At 32.2% G+C, this 25,654-nt stretch overlaps 2 protein-coding genes and 1 long non-coding RNA gene across 3 annotated transcripts; 1 reads left to right on the top strand and 2 right to left on the bottom strand.

The window, feature by feature from the left end:
• Positions 1 to 229: 229 nt before the first annotated feature.
• LOC110641986 (cell wall / vacuolar inhibitor of fructosidase 2-like) lies at positions 230 to 1,026 on the bottom strand. Its single transcript, XM_058129263.1, has one exon. It carries the CDS (start codon positions 876 to 878, stop codon positions 321 to 323), a length of 558 nt encoding a protein of 185 aa, XP_057985246.1. The 5' UTR covers positions 879 to 1,026; the 3' UTR covers positions 230 to 320.
• Positions 1,027 to 10,070: 9,044 nt separating this feature from the next.
• LOC110641979 (uncharacterized) lies at positions 10,071 to 13,281 on the top strand. The gene is made up of 2 exons (XR_002492364.2): positions 10,071 to 10,581; positions 12,746 to 13,281. It is a non-coding gene; the product is annotated as an uncharacterized LOC110641979 (long non-coding RNA).
• A 1,525-nt stretch (positions 13,282 to 14,806) lies between these two features.
• On the bottom strand, positions 14,807 to 16,147 carry LOC110641985 (uncharacterized). Its single transcript, XM_021793903.2, has one exon. It carries the CDS (start codon positions 16,145 to 16,147, stop codon positions 14,807 to 14,809), a length of 1,341 nt encoding a protein of 446 aa, XP_021649595.2.
• Between the last annotated feature and the right edge of the window lie 9,507 nt (positions 16,148 to 25,654).

The raw sequence follows: 25,654 nt of genomic DNA, 5'->3' as shown, positions 1-25,654 counted from the left end.
ATAAAAGCTTTCCTTGAAATAAATTATTTGTAAGAAAAAAAAATAATTAAATTTTCATAAAATAATGTTTAATTTTTTAAAAAAATAAAAATTTTTAAAATTAAAAAGAATTAAATTTTTTATTTTAAATATAAAAATTTAAAAAAATTAATTAAATTAAATTTATATAAAATTTTATATTCCAAACAATGTGAAAAAAGAATTGAATAGTGAAAGCCTGCTAAGAAAAGAAGCTAAAAGAATATATAATAATTACCAACCAATTATTAACAATAATTAAGTGCGTTCTGCATTAAAGGGTGGATACAGACAATTACAATTTACCAACCAAGAACATCAATAATTCCCAAAACGACATCACATATATGCTTCAAACGCTGCTCTCTATTTGCAATCTCCGGCGGATAAGTCAATCCGGGGCACCTTCTAAATGCAATACGACAGGCGTTTGGATAATCGGCGGCAGCCATAATATGCATATAAGCATAGTCATAAGATTCCATACCCATATCTATAACAGAAGCTTTAAGAGCATCACCTGCATAGCTATACTTATCTGCACAATCTTTTAGGACCTTCTTCAAGATTGTGTGGTTTGCAGTAGCGTTAAGCAAATGAGAAGACAAATAATAAGATGTAGCTGTGGCATTAGCCACTCCAATACCAATCATGATTAGTGCCAACTCTTTAGTGTCTGCTTTTGAACTTTTGGCATTGGATTTGAGAGATGAAACACAAAGGTCATAGTATTTGGTGTTTTTGCATGTTTTTTGGATCAAATCCATGTCCCCTTTAACAAAATTTAGTCGTTGCTGAAAAATGAATTGAGGGATTGCTAGGGAGAGAAGAAGAAGCAACAAAAAAATGGTAGAGCCCATTAGCGAGAGTGAAGCAAGATTATAGTCTCTCACTACTACTCTTTGTGGGAGAGAGTGGGAATTGAAATGAGACTTATAAAGGAGTGGAGCTTGACGTTGCCATTGGTTTGGTTTGAGTTAGAACTCGCGGCTTATGGTTTGGTCAGGAGATGAACAAGAACTGAAATTAGACTAGTTAGTCATGGTTCCAATCGGTTTCCGTTTTAATTCTTAGTTTCAATTCAGTTTAATTCCAATTTCAATTTGATGTTTTCAGTCTTGGTTTAAAAATGATTTTGATTCACATGACAACCTCTAAAGCCATCACTTTTTTTTTTCTTCTTTCTTCTAAATCTGGTTTGAATCAAGTTAGAATTAACAGTTCAGATTGTCAATTTTGATCCAATTCTAATTCAATACCTCAAAAGGGAACTCTTATCTGGCTATCCTATAATCTTGATCAAAACCAGTCAAGTTCATCATACCATTGACTTAAACCTATCTCAAATTTATTTCAAGTCAATCTCCATCTATTTAGATACTAAACCATTAACATTGAAAAATCAGATAGTATATTATAATTAATCGAATCAAATTGAATAATGAAATAAAATTGAGTCAAATTGAATTGAAATTTGATCTTAATTTTTCAAATTGGCTCTAAGCATAGGCTTGTTTATTTTGACTTAATGTAGGCCTATTAAAAAGTTTGGACCTTCAAATGCTAAGCTTTGCGCTTAGACTAATGGTCTACACAAAAAAGAAACCCTTTAAAATTTTGATTCTATTTGATTTTTTTTCTATTAATTTAAAAAGAATTAAATCAAATTGAAAAATTAAAATTCTTAAAATTATTATTGAACTAAATCGATTGAATCGAACTAATTTAAGTAAATTAATTCGATACAATTTAATTTACTGACTATATCTAAAAACTGCTCACCCTTAATGCTCCTTGTGAAATGTAATAAGTAATAGACATAATGGTCATTCGCTAACCGCTACATAATTGTACATTATTGTACAAATTGAATGCGTTGTATTTTGTAGTTTATACTTTACTGAATCCAAGGCATTATTGTTGCTATTTACACGAGGCAAAATTTGGCAGTTCTCCAACTTCCAAAACTAGTGTCACAGGTTAGAAGTTAGACCCCATCCCAAAGCTCTTTGAGCTCTTGAATGTCCTGATCTACATCTATGATGATCAACTTGCATAGGATCTCAGCCCAGCAATTATTATATCATGCTACCCTTTCTAGAGCCTATCATCAATAAATTTCTTAAAATGGACCACATTGCTAATGTTTAAAATAAAATAATAATTTATTAACTAATATTGAATGTAATGATAATATCCACTGTAATTATAATAAGAAATAACTCATGTTGGATTCTTAAAGAAAACATTATTAAAAAAAATAATCATGAATTTCAAAAAAATCAATTTTTCTATTAACTATACAAATGAATATAAAAAGACATGTTGATAAATAATAAAATAATTTTCATTGTTTAATCATATTAATTATTTTAAACACAGCAAATTGATATAAAAAAATATACTTTTAAATAGGATTGTCTAAATAAAAGATTTTAATATCCATTTGATTGAGAGATTGGAGTCAACTTTCTATTAGTCTTCCCAACATTAACTTAAATATTTGATAAATATAATTTTTTAATTAATTTAAAAAATTCAAAATTATATATGCATTATTTAAAGTTGGATTTTTCTGAATTCACAGCTTGCATCACTTTTGGTGAAATGATTCTCTGAAAATGCCATCTTATGTTATTTTTCATTTTCTTAGGGTAAGTAAACAGTTTTACCTGAATTTATTTGTTCTACAGAAACATTTAATTTTTATCACATAACCAATATTCCAAGCAGAAACCATGATCAACTCATTATATGTGTAATACTATTGGAAATAATTTACACCAATACAAAGTGTGAAATAAATTTTAAAATTCATGCAAAGTTCAGAACTTATCTAATCATTCAATAAATATGCAATGCATCATAATTTTTTCATGAGAAAAATAGATGTATAGATAGACTGAGCATAGACCAGGGATTAAAGTTTAAGAAACTTTCGTGAGTATAATTAATTAGATGTAAATGTGTCACTATAATAAAAGACCAATAGCGGGTTCAAATTTAAGACTCTTAGAATGAATCTCCCTTATATTATTCACATCAATAATAGAGTCTACATTTTTGTTACACCTCTTTCATGGCAATTTAAGTAAAGATTTTTTTACTTTAAAAAAAAACATTATGTAATTTTGTGCTTTGATATATGAAAGATTGTGATTTAATTTTTGTCAATTTGATACATGTTTTTTTTTTCTCTGTTAGTAAATGTGATTTAAATTATTAGTTACCATTAAATGATGTTGACATGATGACACAAGGGCAACATGTTAGCGCCACATGTTGGTCACATAAGCAACACATAAGTGTTATATAAACACATTTATCATGTATCACTATATCAATGCCACTTAATGATAATTAACAGTTTGTACATATTTGCTAAAAGAGAAAAATACAAGATATTAAATTTGATAAAAATTAAATCATAGTTTCTCACATGTTAAGGCGAGAAATCACAAAGTATTTTTTTCTATTTTCCAAAAAGAAAAAGTATAAATTCTTGATAACTTTAAGAATAGTGAGAGGATATTACTGAAAATTGACAAAAATGGAAAATAAATTTTTAAAGGGAAAGAAATTCTGTATTTGCATAATGTTGTAATAGAAATTATGTATTTGCATAATGTTGTAATCTCAAATATCTAACATTTAACGGTTCAATAATGTAGATTCAGTGGTTGAATGTATATCACTCATTCGATAGAGTCAACTTTAAGTCATTATTCTCAATTTTCTATTTAAAAAAATACTATAATAATATTAACCATGTATTCAGTATATATAAATAGGAAGAATCCAAACAATAGTTAGCGTTTCTGCTTTTACTTTTAGTAGTATTCAAATGAATTCACAATAATATCTTCTTTGTCAACGCAGTATAATAGCTAATTGTAACACCCCCGTTTGCATAACCGGGTAGATTTTACTGTTCCGGTGACCGGTTTCGGTCCGGACAATTAAAGGGATTAGAACCATACTTAAGACAACTAGAGAAACCATAAACACCAATAATCAGTGATTGCCAATTAGTTAAGTATAAATAAGAAAAACAGAACATAAGAAGTTAAACGAGCCGAGAGTCATGGCGATGGGTGACCTCCTCGGGAACGACTGCGAAGTCATTTTAAACTCAAATTTCGAACAGTAAAATGTGACGCTGCAGTCCTTAGGACCATTATGAACACAGTGGAAAAGAGAAAATCACGGAAAAGAACTGTTAAGTCAGTCAAATAATTAGGTCAGAGAGCCGGAAGAAATATTGGATTATTTGCAAACCGGGATGAACCGGCGAGGGGCAATTTGGTCAATTGACCACGAGAGTCGACTCGACCTAATCACAAATAAAATCGGAGAAAAGAAAATTTCAGAATCGAGAATTAAATTAAAGAACTAATAGAAAAAAAAAGAAGAGAAAATGAAAAAGTTAAAAAGGTGTAGGAAGATGACATCATGCATGATGCCATAAGTCATATAATTAATAAATTAATTAAATTGATTTTTGGTCTTTCATAAGACAAAAGACAAAAAAAAAAGAGAAAAGAAAATAAAGATTAATGACATCATAAAGCTATAATTAAAATTTAGGAAATTATGGATAAATACAATACAAAAGGGACCAATTAAAAATTAAAGGATAAAAAAAAAGAAAGTTAAAACTCAAATTTTTTCTTCTTCACCCGTCACTCCCTCTCTCCCATTTCTCTCTCTCATTTTCTCTTCATTTCCACCATTTTTGGACTTAGAAAGCTTGCTTTTCTCTAGTTTCTTCCCATAAATTTCTTAAACCCCAACACAAAATCACACTCTTAGACCTAGATACATCACTTGGGAGTAAAAAGGAGAAGAAAAACTTGAAGAAAAAAAAAAAAAAGGAAAAAGGGAGTGAAATTGAAGAATTGGAATTCAAGTGGAGGTAAGCAATTTACTTTGAAAATTTTAGTTTCTTATTTATGTGTTTAGCTCAAGTAACTTAGATATGAACTTAAAAATTAAAAGAAAAAGATTGGGAGGGACCAAACTGAAATTTTGACCTATTGAAGGGAGTATGAATTGCATGAATTTAATGAGTTTGAATGAGTTTAAAAGCATTGATTAGTTGAATGGTTAAGGTTAAGTGCACTAATTGTGATTAAATGCATGAGATGGATGAGTTAGGGTTTGTGAACCAAAATTTGGAGAAATGCATAAATGATGACTTTGACCTATTGTGAGCTGAAAAATGGTCAATAATGACCAAAGGAAATGTATGGGAATTGTTAGAATGGAAGACAAATTCGTAGGTCAATTGCAGCATGACCAAACCAATTTTGAAGGACCAAAACGGAAATTTTACAAGTCCAATTGATATGCCATCAATTGGGGATGAAAATAGACATAAAAGGGCACAATTTTCATTAGAGAACCATGCCCAAAAACTGACCAAAACTTAGTGAAACAATTGACCAAAGTGAAATGAAGCAGGCTGCCACTGCACCAAACTGACCAAATGAACAGTAATTGTTCATTTGGTCATAACTCGAGCTAGGAAGGTCAAAATGACCTGAAATTTTACCAGAAATTAGATAAGATATAGATCTAAAACTTTCATGAAGAACACCACCCCAAATTATGCCATTAACCTAGTCAAATTATTGAGCAAAGTTGAATTATTGAACCTGCAACTTTGCAGAATTGCCATTGAGTAGTAAAGTTCCAATGGCTATAACTTTCTCTAGAAAACTCCAATTTAGGCGATTCTTGAACCGATGGAAACCTAAGACATAGTAGAACATTTCGTATGGAGGAAATTAGACCAAATTATGGACTTAACTTGATCAAATTATTGAATGAAGTTGGATAAAAAATCTGCCAGAACCAAAATTGTAGCATGAACAGTGCACGTGAACAGTAATTATATTTTGGCTATAAATTGAGCTACAAAACTCCGATTGGGGTGATCCAAAAATGAGAATACACTTAAGACAATAAGGAACATTTTCTATGAAGGAAGGTTTGCCAAATTCTAACAGTAGATTGACCAATGGAATAGTGTAACTAGGAGCACCAAAACTAAAATTTGACAATTTTGCAAAAAGAACTTAAGCTTTGAGAAAATGACCAAAACCAACAAATTTAATGACCAAAATGTAGTATGTGGGTGAAGTTGGAGTTCCCATACCTATTAAGTCTTAAAAAGTCAATAATTTGATTTGAATAGTATAGTGAATAGTAACCCGAAACACAAAAACTTCGAGAACGTCGAATTTAGCGCAATAAGCTAGTTAAAAATGAAGTGAAATTTATTTTTGGATGTATGCTAAGTTATGGTACTGAAACACTGTGAAACTGTGTGTTTCAGTTGAAAAAGACTTGGAAATTGGAAGATACTGAGTCAAGGCTTCAAGGCGACTCAAGTCAGGTTTGTGCACAATAATAATTGTTTAAATATTTTAATCTCAAAAATTTGACTTCTTTGATTAATTATGTACTGTGTCGCCATTTTATAATCGTAAATGTGACTTTGGAAATTAATCAAATTTCTTATAAATTGTTTGTATAAATTGTTTTGAATGGATTTTATGTTCACACTTAGCATGACAGTACCACATTATTCCTCCTACATTTATGGGGTTGAGATCGTTTATTTTCCTCCCTCTCTGGCTTGCCAGTTGAGGTTGTAGATCGGATGAGTACTCATTAGCTAGCTAGCCACCTCCCTCATTGATTTCGATTAATGGGGTTGAGATTGCTTTGTCGTGGTGTACAACGCGGCATTGATAGAAAATTTTGTGTCATGGCTTAAGTTATGTATGACTTTGGCAACACTGTGTTTATGAAATTGTTTGACTAAATTGTGTTTAATAGATTATTTGACAAAATGATGTTATTATGAAATTTGATATTTGTGAAATGCGATTGAGAAATATTTAAATTGCGTTTCACCAATGAATGATTTATGTATTGCATTTTAAATTTTTATTGTGCACCACTGAGTATTTTTATACTCAGCGATAGCTTATTTTGCTGTCGCAGATAAGAGCAAGGAGAAAGCAGCAGAGTGAGCTGCTACCGAGTTGAAGATCACGCTGATCTTTTGTACGGGTATTATTTTATACCCTTGTAATTAATTTTGATGTAAATATAGAAATGTTATATGTATCAATGTAGTTGAGCAGTTGTAAATAAATTGTAACAATATTATTTTGGATTCTCTTCTGTAAATTTAATATTTGTTCATATGGATTTTTTACTTTATGTTTTGTGAATGGAAATATTAAATATTTTGAGATGATTGAGTCATTGAAGGTTGGGAGTTGTGAAATATTTTTGGAAGTGCTTTTTACAGGTTTTTGAAGAACTGGTTTCTCAAAATACAGAGGGAACTCTGTCAAAATTTTTATAAAATTTGTGGCAAAATTAAAATGGACAAAAATTTTTATTAGTATTTAAACTTGAATAAATGATTTTAAATTCTTATCAAAATGCTCACCGCTTCCAAAATGTAAGAAAATTGTTTTAAAATCCCTTGTAGGGTACTTAATGAGTTATCGGTAGGTGAAGTTCGGTAGTTCATTAAGTATTCTACGGAATTATGTTAATTGAAAGATATATATTTAATTTCATGCTCATGATATTTTGCTTTTTTATTTAAAAAATTTGGAAAGCAACAATTTTAGAATATAACTTTATCCAAAGTCTTAAAAATATAGATGTTTTTACTATTAAATGCAATTCTTTTTTTTTTTGTATTCTTTTTGAATAATCTAGTTCGGATACTTTTAAATTATTAATCATGATAATAATTAGAAGAAACTAATATATATCCTTTTTCAGCAGAAAATGGTTAGGATAGGGTTTTATGTTGAAATTATATTTTCTGTACTTACTCTAATTAGGAGTGTTTTTTTCCTTTAAATGCTCAGAGATGACAATAGGTAGATATCTGCAAAAATCATCCCATCCAAATTTGAATCCGACTAATATTATTAAAATTCAAACCCGCCCAAATCCTAATAAAATTTATTTTCAATTATCCAAATTCATCTCAAACCTGATTATTATTATTATAAAAAAAAACTCGAATCTATTTAATTTTTTATATTTTAAATAATAATGTACATAAAAAATTATTTTGATTAATATTTTATATTTTAAAATTTTAATAATTTTATAAAATATTTAAATTCCATTTTATATAAAATAAAATATATAAAATTTATAAATGTCATATAAAAAATATATATTTTATATTTAATTAAGTATTTATATAAACGTGTTCGATTAACCGATACCTAGTATGTAAAATCCGAACTTGACCCAAACCCATCATGGGTATTATTCTTCCAACATGAATCTATCACAAACCTGATTATATATTATCCAAACATGTCTTATTAGAGTTCGATCGAATCAGATACCTGCAAAAATTCGACTCATTGTCATCCCTATAAATGCCAATAAAATATTTCTTTTAATGGGAAATTAAATATAAAAAAAAATGTAATGTAATTTTGCGTCTTTTTCAAGTTATCATTTAAGGTAAAAATTGTGACAAAGTGAACTCGTGCACTATAAGAAATTAAAAAAATAACTACAAAATTTACTGATAAAATACTTTTTGTTAGTAATTATCAACTATTTACCTACTAAAAAGGGGTTTCAAGATAATTAAAATTTAAATTAATTTTTATCGACTAAAATACTGATTGATTACTAACAAACCATTTACCGATTACATTATTTTGTAGGTAAAGTGGCACAACTATATGGCGGCAAAAATAGCAACGAATAAATAAATATACCGACTACATATTTAGTTGGTAATTACCTACTAAAATATAGTTAGTAGGTAAAATTAAATCAAAAAATAAAAAAATAAATTTTAAAATGCCAAAAATACATACCGACTACTTTCTATAGTAGGTAAACACTGACTATTTTCAATTTAATAGGTAACATTAAACAGAAAAATAAGAAATAAAATTATAAAATGCTCAAAAAAATATATCAACTACTTGTTCTGGTTGGCAATTACTGACTATTTCATATTTAGTAGGTAAATTAAATAAAAAAAAGAGAAATGGAATTGCAAAATGCTCAAAAAATATACCTACTACTTATTATAGTTGGTAATTACTTATTAAAATGAATTTAGTAGGTAAGATTTAAAAAAATATAAAATGAAAATTTAAAATGCCAAAACATATACCGACTACTTATTTTAGTTGATAATTACCGACTAAACAGAATTTAGTAGGCAAAATTAAACAAAAATAAGAAACGAAATTTTAAAACAAAACATATATCGATTACTCAATATAGTTAGTAATTACTAACTAAATTGGATCTAGTAGGTAAAACTAAAAAATAAAAAATAAAATTTTAAAATAACAAAAGCTATTAATAACTACTCTTATAGTTGGTAATTACTGATTATTTCAAATTTAGTAGGTAAAATTGAGAAAAAAAAATGAGAAATGAATTTGTAAAATACTAAAAAAATATATAAACTACTCATTATAGTTGGTAATTACTGACTAGATCATACTTAGTAGATAACATTAAAAAGAAGAAATGAAATTGTAAAATGCTAAAAAATATACTAACTACTCGTTATAGTTAATAATTGCCAACTATTTCACATTTAGTAGCTAAAGTTAAACAAAAGATAAGAAATGTAATTGTGAAATGCTTTAGTAATTACTGACTACTTTATATTTAGTAGGTAAAATTAAATAAAAAAGAAATAAAATTGTAAAATACTCAGAATATATATCGATTACTCATTATAGTTAGTAATTATTGACTAAAATGAATTTAGTAGGTAAAATATTTATTTTACGTTTATAAATTATTTATTATTTTAATAATTCTTTATATATTTAACTCAACATTTACTTTAAAATTTTTTATGTCTTAATATTTTATTTTTAATATTAATAAAAAAATTTATTTTTAAGAATATTAATAAAATTAAATAAAATTCTCAATTTTCTTAAAAAAAATATTAGCACTTTTTTTTTTAATTTTTTATTTTTAAGAAAGTAAAATTCCCCCCAATTTTTGCCTCTTAGTGCATTCCAAGATCCAAAATCGAAAGTCCCTTTTCCTCCTCTGCTCTCTCCTTATCTGCCTCATCTGTCCCATTTGACTTCCACGATAGCCACTGCTGCTATCTGTGAGAGAATCGGGGAAACATGGCCTTCAATCCCGCTAATCTGTTGGTGTCACTGGGGCTGGGTCTCACTGGGATTCTTTTCAAATCTTAAAAATCTCTTTCGCTCTCTCTCTCTCTCTCTCTCTCTCTATATGCACCATCCCTCTGCTACGAAAATTCACTATTCTTGATGATCTCAATTGAGAAACTTGGCTCATCGCTCTTCATCTCAACCAAGAAACTGGTCTTTCACAATCCCTACATTTCTAAATGAAAATTTCATCTTGTACCCAATATTTTACGCATAATTACTCGTTTGTTTCACCCATTTGCTCAAGGGAAAAAAGGAGAAGAATTTTCCTCGTTTTTCTTCAGAGGAAAGGAAATCTTACCAAAACTGCTCTGCCACATCTCTCAATGTTCAGGTTTCTTTTTCTCCTCAGATCTCCACTCACATTTCTATTGCATTTTTCTTATTTTTGTTAATTATCGTTTGGTTGCCCAGAAAAATGTTGCAAGAGGAAAAAAAGCCAAATCAAGTCAATTTCATTTGTCTTTTGGAATCACATTATAAAATTTTGGATTAAGCTTCAAAAATTCTTCTCCTTTACTGGATTATGGTTTCCTCGTTATTGAAACAGAAGCTGTTATTGTTCGGTATTGGTATATTATTTAAATTATGTGGTTGAGCTAGAATTGAACGGCAATTGAAAATGCAGTAGGGGAAAAGGCACCATCATTCATGTGTATCGTGTTTGATTTGCTGTTTACTAACTGTTGATTTATTTTTGTTCAAGTTTTCATAACTTGTTCTTCTTGTGGGCAGGCACAAGTTCTACTGACATGTCTAATCTTTAGAATGATCCACTTTTGCAAGTGGAAACGACCTGTGGATCCCTCCTTTATGAATTGCAAGTTTATAAAATTTTAAGATAAAAGATACAATCTACTCCTTTGCTTAGTTTAGATACTAAACTTTTTTTTTTGTTGTATTCTATCATGAAAATAAGATCATTTGGGATGAGGTTGGGGAGTTAAATATTGATAGAGATAGAATGCTGCTTGAGCTTGAACAAGAGTGTCTTGAAGTATACAGAAGAAAGATGGATCAACCACTTAATTTTGTTAGACACCAAATCTGCTTCAATATCCATAATTTGTAAATCCTTTAATCTTTCCAATTTGGGGAGAAATGGAAAAACAGTGTTAAAGATCGGTGGGTCTTCTTGATGCTATTGATATTACTGAATTTTGAAATTGTTTGTCATATAGTTTACTTTAGAAGGACTAATTAGGAATTAGGAAAGAAAACCTTTGTCTAATTGGTGTTGTAAATTATATTTACCCATGTAAGTAAAATTATAATTTTTAGTCATCTAATATAGAATTGTGGTAGCAAAGACTAGTTTGGGAACATGGAATCTTGCCCATTTAGTATTCAATTATTTAACTAGAACGGGATCTTCTAGTTTCTTCTTAAATTAAGAACATTCTCAGACAATTATTGCTACTTTGAGAATTTTTATCTTATTTCTGGGTATTGTAGCTTCCAAAATGATAATGCCTTTGACTTCAAAGATAGTGCTATTCAAAATTTTAAAGTACAATTTAAGGTTCTAGTGATGCTCTTGGACATGTATTGGATACACTATTGGAATGCTCCTTTCTCAGTATAGAAGGATTATGTTTAATATTCGATTATTTTTCTTTTAGTTACATATAAGGATTATGGTCACACAGAAAAATATAGACAGGCTAGCACATGTTTTCATCAATGGCATTTCTCCACATTCAAATTATTGTAAATTACAAACATCTATTCTTTAGACAAAGAAACTGAAGACATGTATATGGATTGTTGTTTTCGTTGGTTTATATGTCTACTCGTTTACCATATCTCATTCTTTTTAATAATGGAGTATTCATATATTATCATATTATATTTGTTTTCTCTATAGTATTAATGTTCATTGAGTCCCTATGCCATCTTTCCCTCTTGGAATCCTACTGTGGGCACAATAGAAGATGAATCAACATTTACTATTCTTCTGCTAAATTAGTAGATTGTACAACACCTCATATATTCCTCATTTCAGTAGTATTTCATGTTAGATTTGAGTTCCTCAATTTTCATGAGCAGAAGCAACATCAATATGCAAATTAAGTGGTTTAAACTTGTGGAGAACATAAACAAATTCTTTTCCGATGCCATATTCCAATTGAATTGTCTATTATGTTCTATAGTTGAGTACTTTACGAGTCTAAGTAGATGGGATGGAAAATGTTTGTGTGTGTTTGATTTTATATGCATACAATTCCTGACATATCCATATTCTGTTTTTCTTGATTAAATACAAAAAGAATGAATTTTTTTTTTTGAGAAATACTGATCAAGATCTATTGTTTTCGTGGAATTGATGTCCCTGGTGGTTATTATATTCCCAAGTTCTGATATTTTGATAAAATAAGTGTTAACTTTTATATCATGTCCAATGTGTTATAGCTCTAGCTTAAATTTCCTATCAGTCAAGATTTTTTTTTTTTGTGCTTTCGGAAAATAAAGTAAAATACATTATTACAATGCTTCAGACTTCAGAGAGAAGTGGATATGATGATGGAAGCTAGTGCTACAGCTGTTGGTCTTGGACCACTTAATCTGTGTGTTGAAACTGCAACAATGGCACTTTTGGCAACTCTGATGTTATGGTCTGATGCTCAGCAATTGTCCAATGCCTATATGTATTTACAAGTAAGATTTGTCAAGTATTTTGCATCTTACGCTGCTCCTAGTATTTGTCTGATTCAGATATATCCCAAGGAAATGGCTTATAAGAACTAGAAGATGATATCTTTTGTCGCAACGTATTTTACGGTCGCTAGGCAATTCACACCGAAGTGGAAAAAGTGTCGAGTCGCCACTCTAATTTTTGTGGGGAAAAATAGAGAAAACCTTTTATTTTGAAATTTTTTTGACTTAAAAAAATAATTATAATACACTTCTATTTCAGAGATTCAAGGTTCGAGGCCCTTATGCGTGTAGGGATTAGGCATCCCATATCATCCTAAAAGGGTAGATAGATTTAAGTATGTGCTCAAATAAATTAATACCAATTATTTGAAATAAAGCTTAATTTATAATATATGTTCCTTGTTTTGATTGGAAAGGAAAAAACATAGGAACATTTGAATGTCTCACTTCTAAAGTTAGTCAAATACATGAGTAAGTGAAACGTCTTAAAAGTGAATTTTGACTTTATTTTTTTTTTTTTTTTGAATCTTTTCATTTTAAAAAAGGCTTCTAAATTTGGCAATTAATTTGATTTTAATAAGAAATTTTATTTGAAAATTAAATTTGGTTTGAAGATTAAATTTTGCTTGAAAATTAAATCAGGCTTTGAAAATTAAATTTGTTAAAATATAATTTTACCTAAAATGAAATTAATTTTGAAAATTGATTTGTAAAAGTTTTGAAAATTAAATTAACTTGAAAATTTTTAAAAATGTTTGAATTTGGAAATGAGTTTTAAAATAGAATTTTTTTTTTTGTTTTGAGGGTTTTTATTTTTTTAACCATATTAAAATAGAAGCTAAATATATTTTTTTAAAAGAATGAATTTTAATTTTATTTTAAAAAGGTGTCAGTTATTTTATTAAACACAAATCTTGTTAAAAGGGATAAGTATATACATGATGCAAATGATACATATTTATTAATTTTCTCTCTTTTCTTGATTAAAACTTTAATATCAAGAAATGTATTATTCAGTTCCTAGGGATTTTGATGGATCATGAAAAGGTATCAAAATGATTGAGGGTGTTATGTGTGTGGTGTGCCTAATTAATTATGAAATGTAACTTATGAATTGAGTGCATATATTAATTACAAGTTGACCAAGAGATTTAACAATATGCTCCCAAAGTCAAATTTCCTTTCAATTTGTAGCTCTCAATCAGTCAAATTATTCATATTATAAGAATAATATTATTTATTAAATTTATTGTTATCTTTAGGATGGTCTAAGAAAAATTATTTTAATTATTTCGATTTATTAGGTATAAGATTGAATTATCATTACACTCAATAGAATTAGGTGATTTTTTTTAGAAGTTCTAAGATGAAATTATCATTAGGCCTCTAAACACCAATGTTATATATTTTAAATCATGATAAAATTATCAATAAATCCAACATTTTATTGTTTTAATTTGCAAGGTCTAAGATTCGATCGTTATTAAATCTCAAAAATATTTAAACTTAATTTCATAGAGGTCTAAGATGCAATTATCATTGGACCCAAAGAGTTTTAATTAATTGGTAGGACGTAAGATGAACTCATCATTAAATCCCACAAATAATTTAATTTATAGGGTTTAAGATTAAATTATCATTAAATCCAAAAATATTTAATTGTTTTAATTATACTCAATTATAGAGTTTAAGATGAAATCATCATTAAACTCCAAGGATTTTATTAATTTTTAATTTAAAGATTTAAGATGAAATTATCATTAAATATCAAGTATAATTTTAATTTGTGGGGTTTAAAATTAAATTATCATCAAATCCAAAAATATATATTTTTTTTAGGATAAAAAATATATTACTCAACAAAAAAAAAAAAAAAAGATGGAACTAAGCAGAGGATCTATCTAAACCCCGGTCAGCAGACCATCCCCGTACACCCAAGCCCCTTGCTCAAATCCAGAAATAGAATCCAAATAAAGCACAAGAGAAAGTAAACTACGAACATCAAACCATAATTGAAAACTTGCATAATACTTAGCTACCCTTGCTAACGAATGAGCCGCTAAGTTGGCGAGTCTACTAGTACAATGGAAGGACAAGCTCAAAAAACTGTTACGAAGAGTTAAACAATCTTGAATTAAACTGCCCACCTCAGAAAAATTCTCTTCAACCGATGATAGACCAGTAAAGAGAGACAAGCAGTACATCTTGACATCAACATGATCCAATCCTTGATTGTGCAACCAAAGAAATCTTTCGCGAAGACCTAAGGCCTCTGCTACAGGAGGAGAGAAGTTGCCACTTCGAAAACCAAACATTCCAAGGACAAAATGGCCTGTATCATTGCGAACTACAGTTGCGAAACCTGTTAAATTTTCCCCTGCAAAAATTGAAGTGTCAAAATTACATTTAATTCTACCCAGCGCCGGCTTCTGCCTACCTTCAGCTCTCCCACCCATATCCGCTACACAGAAAAGTTGCCAATCGTTACTCTTGACCAGGTTCCATTCTTGGCGTAAAGTGGAAGCCAAATGAAGCACGTGAGCAGATTGATAAGATTTACCACGCCAAAGAAGACAGTTACGATGCTGCCATAAACTCCAAGCCACTGAAACAGCGTGCAAAAGTGCAAAAAGATCATTTTGTTCCAGCAAACCTGAATGAAAATCAACAAAAGAAAAAGATTGCAAGTTAAAATTTAAAATGTCCCAACACTCCTTAGCTTTTGGGCAACTCAACATCACGTGGTTAATATCCTCAACAGCTCCACAAGAAAAACAATTGCTATCCACCAAAACACCTCTGCTAATAAGATTGGACTTCATAGGCAACACATCCCTTAAGGCTTTCCACGTAAAAAGTTTCATTTTCAGAGGGATTTTTAAACTCCATAATCGTAACCACTTTCGTGGCACTATATGTTGGAGAATATTCAAATAATAATCAACAGCCACGTTATATCCAGATTTAACCGAATAAGTACCATTATTCGAATAATGCCATATCCGCTTGTCATGAGTTCTTTGCAAACTCAAAGGAATAGCTTGAATCCTTTGCACATCTTCCACCGAAAATAAAGCATACAATTTAGAAACATCCCACAAAGCCTGATTAGCAATCATCAAATCACACACCCTAACATGCCGAAACTCACTACTTACAGGAGTTTGCACAAAAAAATTTCCATCATCAGCCAACCATAGATCCCTCCAAACATTCACACAAGAACCATCCCAATCTTCCATCTAATGCCCAACTTAAGCAAATTCTTTGCTCGAACTATACTCTTCCAAATGAAACTCGGAGAAAAACCCTCCTTTGCATCTAGAAAATCCCTTTCCGGATAATATTTTGCTTTGAAAATTTTAGAAGGAAGAGATTCCGGATTGGTTAAAATTCGCCAACCCTGTTTAGCAAGCATCGCCAAGTTGAAACTATGCAAATCTCTAAAACCCATCCCACCCAATTTCTTCCGCACACACAACCTTTACCAAGATAGCCAATGAATACTTCTACTCCCATTTGGTTTATTTCTCCACCAATAAAAATTCATCATTCTTCGAAGCTCCTCACATGTGGAAATGGGAATCTGAAAAACACTCATACAATACGTGAGCAAGGCTTGTGCAACAGTCTTTAATAAAATTTCCTTACTTGCTCCCGATAAAAATCTATTTTTCCAGCTACAAATCCGCTTGTGAAGAGAATTCTTAATATAAGAAAAAACTTGCTTCGTCTTCTTTCCAACAAGGGACGGCAGCCCTAAATATTTCCCATGATCCAAAGCCGAAAAGACCTCCAAATTCCTCTTAACACGATCCTTAATATCCTCAGTCACATTAGAGCTGAAAAAATAGCAGATTTCTGAAAATTGATGGCTTGACCAGAAGCACACTCATACTGAACTAAAATATTCTTAACACCTCTACTCTCCTTGTCATTTGCCCTAAAGAAGAAAAAACTGTCATCGGCAAATAACAAGTGTGAAACACTAAGACAAGCAGAATTACAAATAACCCGACTCCCATGAACATCTCCCCTCCTTTCCGCTTGTCTAGACAACTCAGAGAGCCCTTCACAGCACAAAATATATAAATAGGGTGATAAGGGATCACCCTATCTAAGCCCACGCTTAGGAGTGATAGGACCCACTTCTACACCATTAAATAGCACAATATACCTCACAGTAGTAACGCACATCAACATAAAGTCTACCCATTTCCTATCAAAGCCCAATTTCAACAACATAAACTCTAAAAAATTCCAGTCAACCCTGTCATAGGCTTTGCTCACATCAATTTTCAAAGCAGCTTCCCCTCGTCTCCCTCTAGTTTTTCTCCCCATGTGGTGAATAATCTCAAATGCAACCAACACATTGTCAGTTATTTGTCTACCCGGCACAAAAGCATATTGAGATAGACTAACAACTTTAGAGAGATTTCTTTTCAATCTATTAGTTAAGACCTTAGAGAGGATTTTATAAACTATATTACAAAGAGAGATCGGTCTTAACTTTTTCATTGAAGAAGGATTCTCTTTCTTAGGAATAAGAACCACAAGAGTATCATTTAAACAAGTAGGAAACATCCCTCGTTGCATCCACAAGCTGCAATTCCAAAAAATATCTTCACCCACAACACTCCAGAATTTTTGGTAGAAGCCCGGATTCATACCGTCAGGTCTGGGGGCTTTATCTGGGTGCATCTGAAACAAAGCTTCTTTGAATTCTTCAATATGAAATGGCTCCAACAAAGAAGCATTATCTTCTTGGGTAACTCTAGAAGGCAAATTCGAAAAGACATGCAACCCACTACATTGAGACGCTGAAAAAAGATCGTCAAAATATTTATGAACCACCCTACACATCTCATCCATTTCGCTATGCCAATTTCCAGCATCATCAAGAAGGGCTGTGATACGATTAATTCTCCTTCTAGTATTGGCTTGAGCATGAAAATAATGTGTATTAGAATCACCATTCTTGAGCCAAAACACTTTTGACCTTTGCCGCCAATAACCTTCTTCCTTATTCAATAAAATATTAAATTCTTTGCACAAATCAGAAAAATCGTCGCACTTGTCAATATTAAACCTTTCCACCTCCATTTTCTTCTTAATCTTCTGTAGCTTTGGTTTAAAATTGCTAGTCAAGTGTCGACTCCAATTCACCAACTCCTCCTCACAATGTTTAATTCTAGAAAGAAAATCAAGATGAGCACTATTTCTCCAACTCGTCTCAACTACTTCAGCAATTCCCTCCTCAAACAACCATTTGTTCTCAAACTTAAATCTCCTTCTTGTAAAAGAAGGTACAGCTGTGCTAGCAAAAAGACATATGGGGCTATAGTCCGAGAAGCTAGCAATTAAATTATTAAGCCTATGAATAGGAAACAGATCCAAACAGCTTTGAGTGGCAAAGGCTCTATCTAATTTTTCAAGAGTATACTCATTATTTCTTTTACGCACCCAAGTGAACTCGAACCCAAGCAATGGGATTTCAACCAAAGAGCATTTTTCAATACATTCACGAAACCCATGCAAAAGGAAATCAAGCTGAGATAAACCACCAATCTTATCATCTACCGACAACATGTCATTAAAATCTCCCATGCAGACCTCAGGGAGAGAAGAAACTGAAGCCAATTGTCTTAATAGGTCCCATGAATCCTTGCGCCTAGCTCTTTCCGGGAACCCATAAAATCCAGTGATGGGCCAAGGAGCAACATTAGCATAACTCACCACTGCATCCACAAAGTTGGTCGAGAAACCAGTAATTTTTATCATATCTTTTATTCTCAAAATCAAAGCTAAACCCCCACCTCTTCCAACCCTATCCACACAGAAACAACCATCAAACCCAAGCTGAACACAAATTTCCTCAATTTTTTGAGCTTTAACCAGAGTTTCAATGAGGAAGATGAAATTTGGCTTTTTATTAGAGACTAGCTCCTTTAAAACTCAAACTGCACGAGGATTGTCCAAGACCTGACAGTTCTAACTGAGGCCTATCATTGCTCCTGGCAGGCCCGGTCCGTGAATCCCGCCGATGTATTTTTATCAATGGCAAAAAAAAAGTTCAGTTGGAGAAGATACCCTGCCATTACCAGCATCTTCAAACTCGTGCAAAATATTTCTGTCAATGCGCCACCGTTTTTTGTTATAGTTAATTACTAATGCCACGTCACAGCCATCCTTATCACTGGGTCCATGCAAACTTTTACTCACATTTGAATTACTAATTTTTGAAATATCAGATTGCACATCCATAGGGTCAGCAGCGTTTTTATTGCTAACAGAATCTGCATTCCTTGTTGGGACAACTCTAAATAAGACAGGTTTCTTAACTAACTCCTTTAATTTAGAATTTCCTAATTTCAAACCATTCATCCCTTCCAACAATTCAGGAAGATACGAACCATCCCTGTTCCTTATCCAGACCTCGTTCCGTTCCGGTGCCAGTTGCTCCATCACCGCCCTCAACCAGCCACCCCAGGCTTTAGGCAAATTCGACTCTACCGGAAGAAAATTCTGTTCACAACCTGAAGAAGAATCTAAATGCCCCACCAACCCACAAGCAAAACAAAATATAGGGAGTTTTTCATATCTAAATGATACTGTAGCTATTACAGCTCCTTTCATCGGCAAGTTCTTAGATCTTTTTAAAGGCTACCGAACATCTAACCTCGCCTTAACCCTCATTTTCTGTTTTCCCTGCATAACATCACCCTTTATGTTGTGATCAACATAAGACCCTAAATAATCTCCTAGATGCGGTGCAACAGATTCAGAGAAAAGCCCTGATGGGAGATCAACTATTTGAACCCAAATATCAAAAAAATTAAACTCTATCTGCAAAGGATCTTCACCCTCCTTCAAATGATGCATAATGATTAAGTTATTTCGGAAAGTCCAAGGTCCTCCGTTTAAAACCTTCTACAAATCAAACTGATGGAAGAACTGGAAAAAAAAAAAAAAGGGAACCTAGTTCCTTAATAAAAACTCCCCGACCTGGCCTCTAGACTCCAGGTAGCATAGTTTTCAGAGCATTGCCGTTTATTTTCGAATCTGACATAACCCTTCCCACTAGCGTGAATTCATTGACAATTTCCTCTTCAAGAGTCTCGTTATTATTCTCCTCAAACTCAACCTCCAACTTCGCCTCTTCATCCTCCTCAAGCTTATTCATGTCGTGAGACGAAGACGACGCCATAAACACAACAAAAAAACAGACGTGAAACTGATCAAAATAGGAAAACCTAGTTATTGCCACAGAGAGCAAAAAAAGTGAAAAATTGCCACTGAGAGCAAGAAAAGTGACTCAAAACCTACTTATAAGCTAATTATTAAACCCAAAAATATTTAATTATTTTAATTATATTCAATTATAGAGTTTAAGGTGAAATCATCATTAAACTCTAAAGATTTTATTAATTTTTTAATTTAAAGATTTAAGATGAAATTATCATTAAATCTCAAGTATAAATTTTAATTTGTAGGGCTTAAGATTAAATTATTATTAAATTCAAAAATATTTAATTATTTTAATTATAAGGTCTAAGATGCAATTATCATTAGACCCTAAAAATATTTTACTAATTATTGTTGTTATTATTGTTATTGTTATAAAATGAAAATAATCCAAGGCTTAGTCAATTTGAATATCCACGTCTTCCATGCTATCAATATCATCCCATTTTAAAGGGTTAAGCATATACATCCAACATACTAATCATATATTACACATATGCAGACATTGAAATAAACTAACAAAAAATCATTTTCCCTACCGATGCTTTTAAAATTCATGATGGGAATTAATATATTGAGATTATCATATTTTAAAGTATCCAACTAGGAATCTTCATCTTCTACACACATCATCACCCAACAGAATCATCCCCAAGATCATATATCAAAATGCACTAAATGGTACCATCCATTATTTATCAATGAATTGCAGTTTAAGGGTCCCATTCACATAATTATTCTCCTATGAAATCAATATAAAACATCACCCTTCATAAAAACTGAATGAAATGCAGTGTCAAAACTTAACCTCACAACCAGCATGTATTGAGCCATGTTATTATCAAACCATAAAACGGGAAAAAGCAAAGAACAGAGTTGTATAGTATAAATCACCATAATGATTGATTAACTATGTCAAAAATCAAATGGATATCAATCAATTTGCAAATCAAATGGAGATTAATAAATTAATTAGCGTTCAATCATTTACAAAAGCAAAACGAAATCTAGAAAACTCACTTTCCCATAATACCAGTTTATATGGAATACAGGGAATTTTCACCTCAAACTCTAAAAAATGCAAATGTTGGAAAAAGGAGGATGAAATGAGAAGAAGAGACAAGTTGAGTCTTCACATGTCACACTCTACTCTTCGTAAGATGTAACATGCTCCCGTAGTACACTTAATGAATTACTGTACTTCACCTACCGGTAACCTATTAAATATACTACTGTAACACCCCTGATTTTTTATATATTATTATTGGGCTTCGTGTAAGTATTCTCAATTCGTGGAAATTCGACAGTTGTCCGGATCTGTGAATTTCCTAGGCATGAACCACTAGGAAAAGTCTCCGAATTGGATCGAGGTTTTGGCTACCCCACCATTGTCAGGCATCCCGAGCGCGTTCCCGAAGTCGGAATCGGCAAAGGTAAACCCGAACTTTGCTTTTTCGTAATTTTCTAGTGCTTAAATAGGATTAAAAATCCATAAAATATTCGTGGTAGCTTAGAAAATTACGATTCTTTTTGCAATAGCTTAGTAATATTTCTAAGGACCGCGGGGCAGAGTTTTATAATTTTTAGAGCTTATTTGAGCAGTTTTTGCAAAAATGATCAATTATAAGGACTAAATTGAAATTTTACATATTGTGATGAATGATTGATTTGATGGGCCCAGGAGGGGCTGTGTGATGTGATTGAGTTGTGGATATATGGATTGTGGATATAGAAGTGTGTTTTGAGCCCTTTTGCAGGTTGGGTAGGTCCTAGGTATAGGGAGACTCACGGATTTTCGGTACGACTTAGGACGTATTGGGTCTTTTCTTGATTTGTATTGAGTCATTTGTATTAAATAATTGTAATATAATTGTCAGGTGAGCCGGGACAGCCTTCTTCCTCCGCCCAGCCGCCACAGTGATTGCCGTCAAGTCTGTGAGTAAAATATTAATTTTAATTGTAATTTCGATATTATTATATGTCAGCATGCCCATGCATCACTTATATGCATATAATTATGTAGTTAAACTCTAGGCACGAGTTATGTTGCATTGATAATCATTAAAAGTGCCATGAATGTTGTTGCGGTAATTTGGAGCAGCAGCGTGCGTTAGCGTGTGTGTGATGTGGTGTGGACTATGGATAGGACGGGTAGTCACGCTTGAGTTCTTCTGGGACCCGATCCTTCGAGGGGTAGTCACGCTTGAGTTCTTCAGGGACCTCGATTTGGTTATTAAGTGGAAGTCCGAAATGAGTTCTTCACGGCACCAGTTGGATTTAAGAGAGTATAGGGATCACCCATATATTATGATTGATGTTACAGGGTGCGTGAGTGCTCCAAATTTACCTTTTTGATGTTATGATGTGAAAATGTTGTTGATGTTGCATTTCACTCTACAGGGTGCATTAGTTTTAGATAGTTATAGAGATTATGGTTAAAATTGATATTTTACTCTCTGAGTCGAACGCTCACTCCTGTTCAAAAATTTTTACAGGCCACAGGAGGATATTTTATTCTGGGTTAACCTGCTTTTCTACTTCGCAGGTTGTTTATCAATATTTGTGTAATTTTATTTACTCCTAGAATTTCCGTATGTGTTAGAAGTATTTATTGATTATGGTCTGTAATATTATTATCATGTTGGACCTGTAAACGTATAATGATATGCATGTTTGATGGATTGGATGAGGGAGCTGAGCTCCCATTTATTATTATGAGGATATGAGTATGTGGAGGGTGAGCTGAGCTCCCCAATTGAGTATTTATTGTGTTTACAGGTTGGGTGAGTCGAAAACTTCCCGTTGGAAAGTCCATTTTATGGCCGGACTCTGTCCGTTTGTTTTCTTGATACTGGGCCCAAATGGGCCTTAGAGTTGGGTTAATGAACAGTTAGGCTTACTACGGGCCTCGGGGGCTTTAGGCTGGCCCAGGTCCTAGTGCCGGTCCAGCCCATAGGTTGGGTCGTGACAAAGTTGGTATCAGAGCTTAGGCTCCAGATTCATAGGGAAAAATTATCTAAGTGTTGGGAAGAGTCTACTAGGAGTCACATGCGGAGTATAGGATTCTGTTTCGTCTTTTCCTGTAATTCTTTGTTTCTAGATTCTACGTTATACCTCGGGAAATATAAGATTACCTCAGTTAGTGTCTTGATTTTCGTGGAGTACACAAAAATGTGAAATAGAGTTAGTAGACATGTGAGGTCTATCATGAGGATACGTACTCCAAGAAATGTTATATTTTTGTCAGTATGGGTTTAAATGGTGTGCCCATTTCGTGTAAGGCACGAGTACATAAAAGTGAGTCTTAAAAGTACAGTTGCCCTAGATAAGGATGAGGATACCACTACTGGCAGTCATCAGTAGATGACCCAGTCATAATAAGTTTGTGATAATAGAAGATTCAGGAGAGATAAGAAATTAGGAGACCTAGTCTGTCAGGACGTAACTATACAATGTTCTCGATGTCTGCTCTGTAAGCTGCAGATTATAGTACCGACATGAGATTATTGTGTAGAGCTGCGTACTTCCCTGTAGTGCTTATGATGAGGATGTTTGCGAGCGGTCTGCTTTGGTACAAGAATACCATAACAGAGTTCTATATCTGCAGAGGAGTTGGGAACTCCTAGTTAGGGGTCTAGAGTTAGAATATTGAGAGGTCACAGTGGGGTGATAACTAGAGTCAGTGACTCAGTTACCCTAGCATGAGCTAGAGTTACAATAAGAATTTGCCATCAGACCAGAGGTTTCGGATTAGTTGCAAAGTAAAGGTGACACCTATAGAGTGAGATTATCTAGTATTCAGTATGGAATTTTGGATGGTTTTTGCAGTATGACAAACATTTGGTTAGAACTTAGTGAGAATAGTATACCTTGTGTGTATCAGTATGAAATAAAGTACAACCCTACTACCTAGGGAAAGTCGGAACTATGAATTGATGATTCACAGAGCTATAATATGATAGGAGAGTCATTAATTTGACATGGTTTTGGGCAAGGTGGTAAATGTAGTATCTTTGTTGCAGCAAGTTAGGGTATAGTCCTATCTTTTCAGAAGGGATCAAAAGTTATTACTAATAATGGTGACCAACAAAATAGTGCCCCAGATGGGACTGTAGAGTGTGGTAGAGAGAAGTTGGCTCGGGTATCTCATGGAGGATGCAAGTTCTATTATAGGAATCATATATAATCAGATCACGATGGATGTAAATCCTTTGAATTGGATGACGGGTTTGGGTGCCCGGAACCTTAAGTTTTGGCTAATTGAGTAAACATGGATAATAATAATAATAACAAATAAATAAAATTACTACAGAATCAGTTCTCGAGGTGGTAAGGGTATTATGTAAGCTAAAGGATAAGAATAGAGATCATACAATAAAAGTATGACTGTAATTTGCTGAGTTCCTTTCTAATTTCAAATTATTCAAAACAATAGTATAATCTAATTATAATAGTGTTAAGAGTAATAAATTAGCGAAGATAAATCACAGAAGGCCAATGGATAAAGAAAGTGCAGAATGAAAGTTTGGACAATTGATTGCAGATGCAATATAATCTAAATGCTAGTGGAAGTACTAGCTAGAGTGGTCAAAGGACCAAACTGAGTAGCATGACATATGATAACGCGATAGAGACTCTGAAAGATATAGTTAGCAAGTACAGCTATTATGTTAGGAAGAAGAATGGAACCAGGGATAGAATAGTCAAGTTCTATTTTGGGTAAGACAAAGGAAATAAATGAAAGGACAACCTAAAGAGCGCATAATAAAAGGAACAAAGTTAAGATATAGGATAGGCTAAGTGTTATTCTTGGCAAGGAGAATGACAAGGATGGAAAACCCAAAATGGGACCACATTAGTGAGAAAAGTGATGGAGGTATGGAATACAATAATAATGAGTAAATGTTAGAAGGTGTGCGATGGTATTGCGGACTACCTAAATAGGTAGAGAAAGAGAAGTTAGTAAGCAGTAAGTTGAATAAAAGTCAGTCTAAGGGATCAAATAGGTATGATGAGAGGAAAAGAATGATAGATAATGACACATAGGTTTTAGGTTAGACTTTTGAGATAGTGAGAAGGTAGTTAGAGGTTCGTTATGAATGTCAGGCAAACGTCTTTAGTGTGATCAACAGAATCACTTTGTAGTGAAGCAATAACGACAGGACAATAGTAGGGGTAGAACGAAAAATGACAAGTCTGGGTGGTTATAAATCACTAGAAAGTTCAAGGATCAAATTAATGACCATAGATAAGGGTGGAATTAGTGTTGGAAGAATTTATTAGTGAGAGAAATCTTTCAGGAATCAACAAAAGTTAAGGGCACAATATAAACTATAATAGATATGAATCATAGGTCGAGTATAAGTAAAGTTAATAAATTATAAAATATTATGTCAGGAAGGACAATGGTATGGTAAAGGGTTTATGCAGATGATACCTTATAGGTAGAGCACAATTGTGCTAAGAGATGATGAAATTTGAAGAGAAAGACTAAGAAACATAGG

Source organism: Hevea brasiliensis, chromosome 10 (assembly GCF_030052815.1).
Source record: "Hevea brasiliensis isolate MT/VB/25A 57/8 chromosome 10, ASM3005281v1, whole genome shotgun sequence".
Classification (NCBI taxonomy): Eukaryota; Viridiplantae; Streptophyta; class Magnoliopsida; order Malpighiales; family Euphorbiaceae; genus Hevea; species Hevea brasiliensis.
The sequence above is the reverse complement of the archived record's forward strand: the minus strand, read 5'-3'. Positions and strand labels throughout refer to the sequence as shown.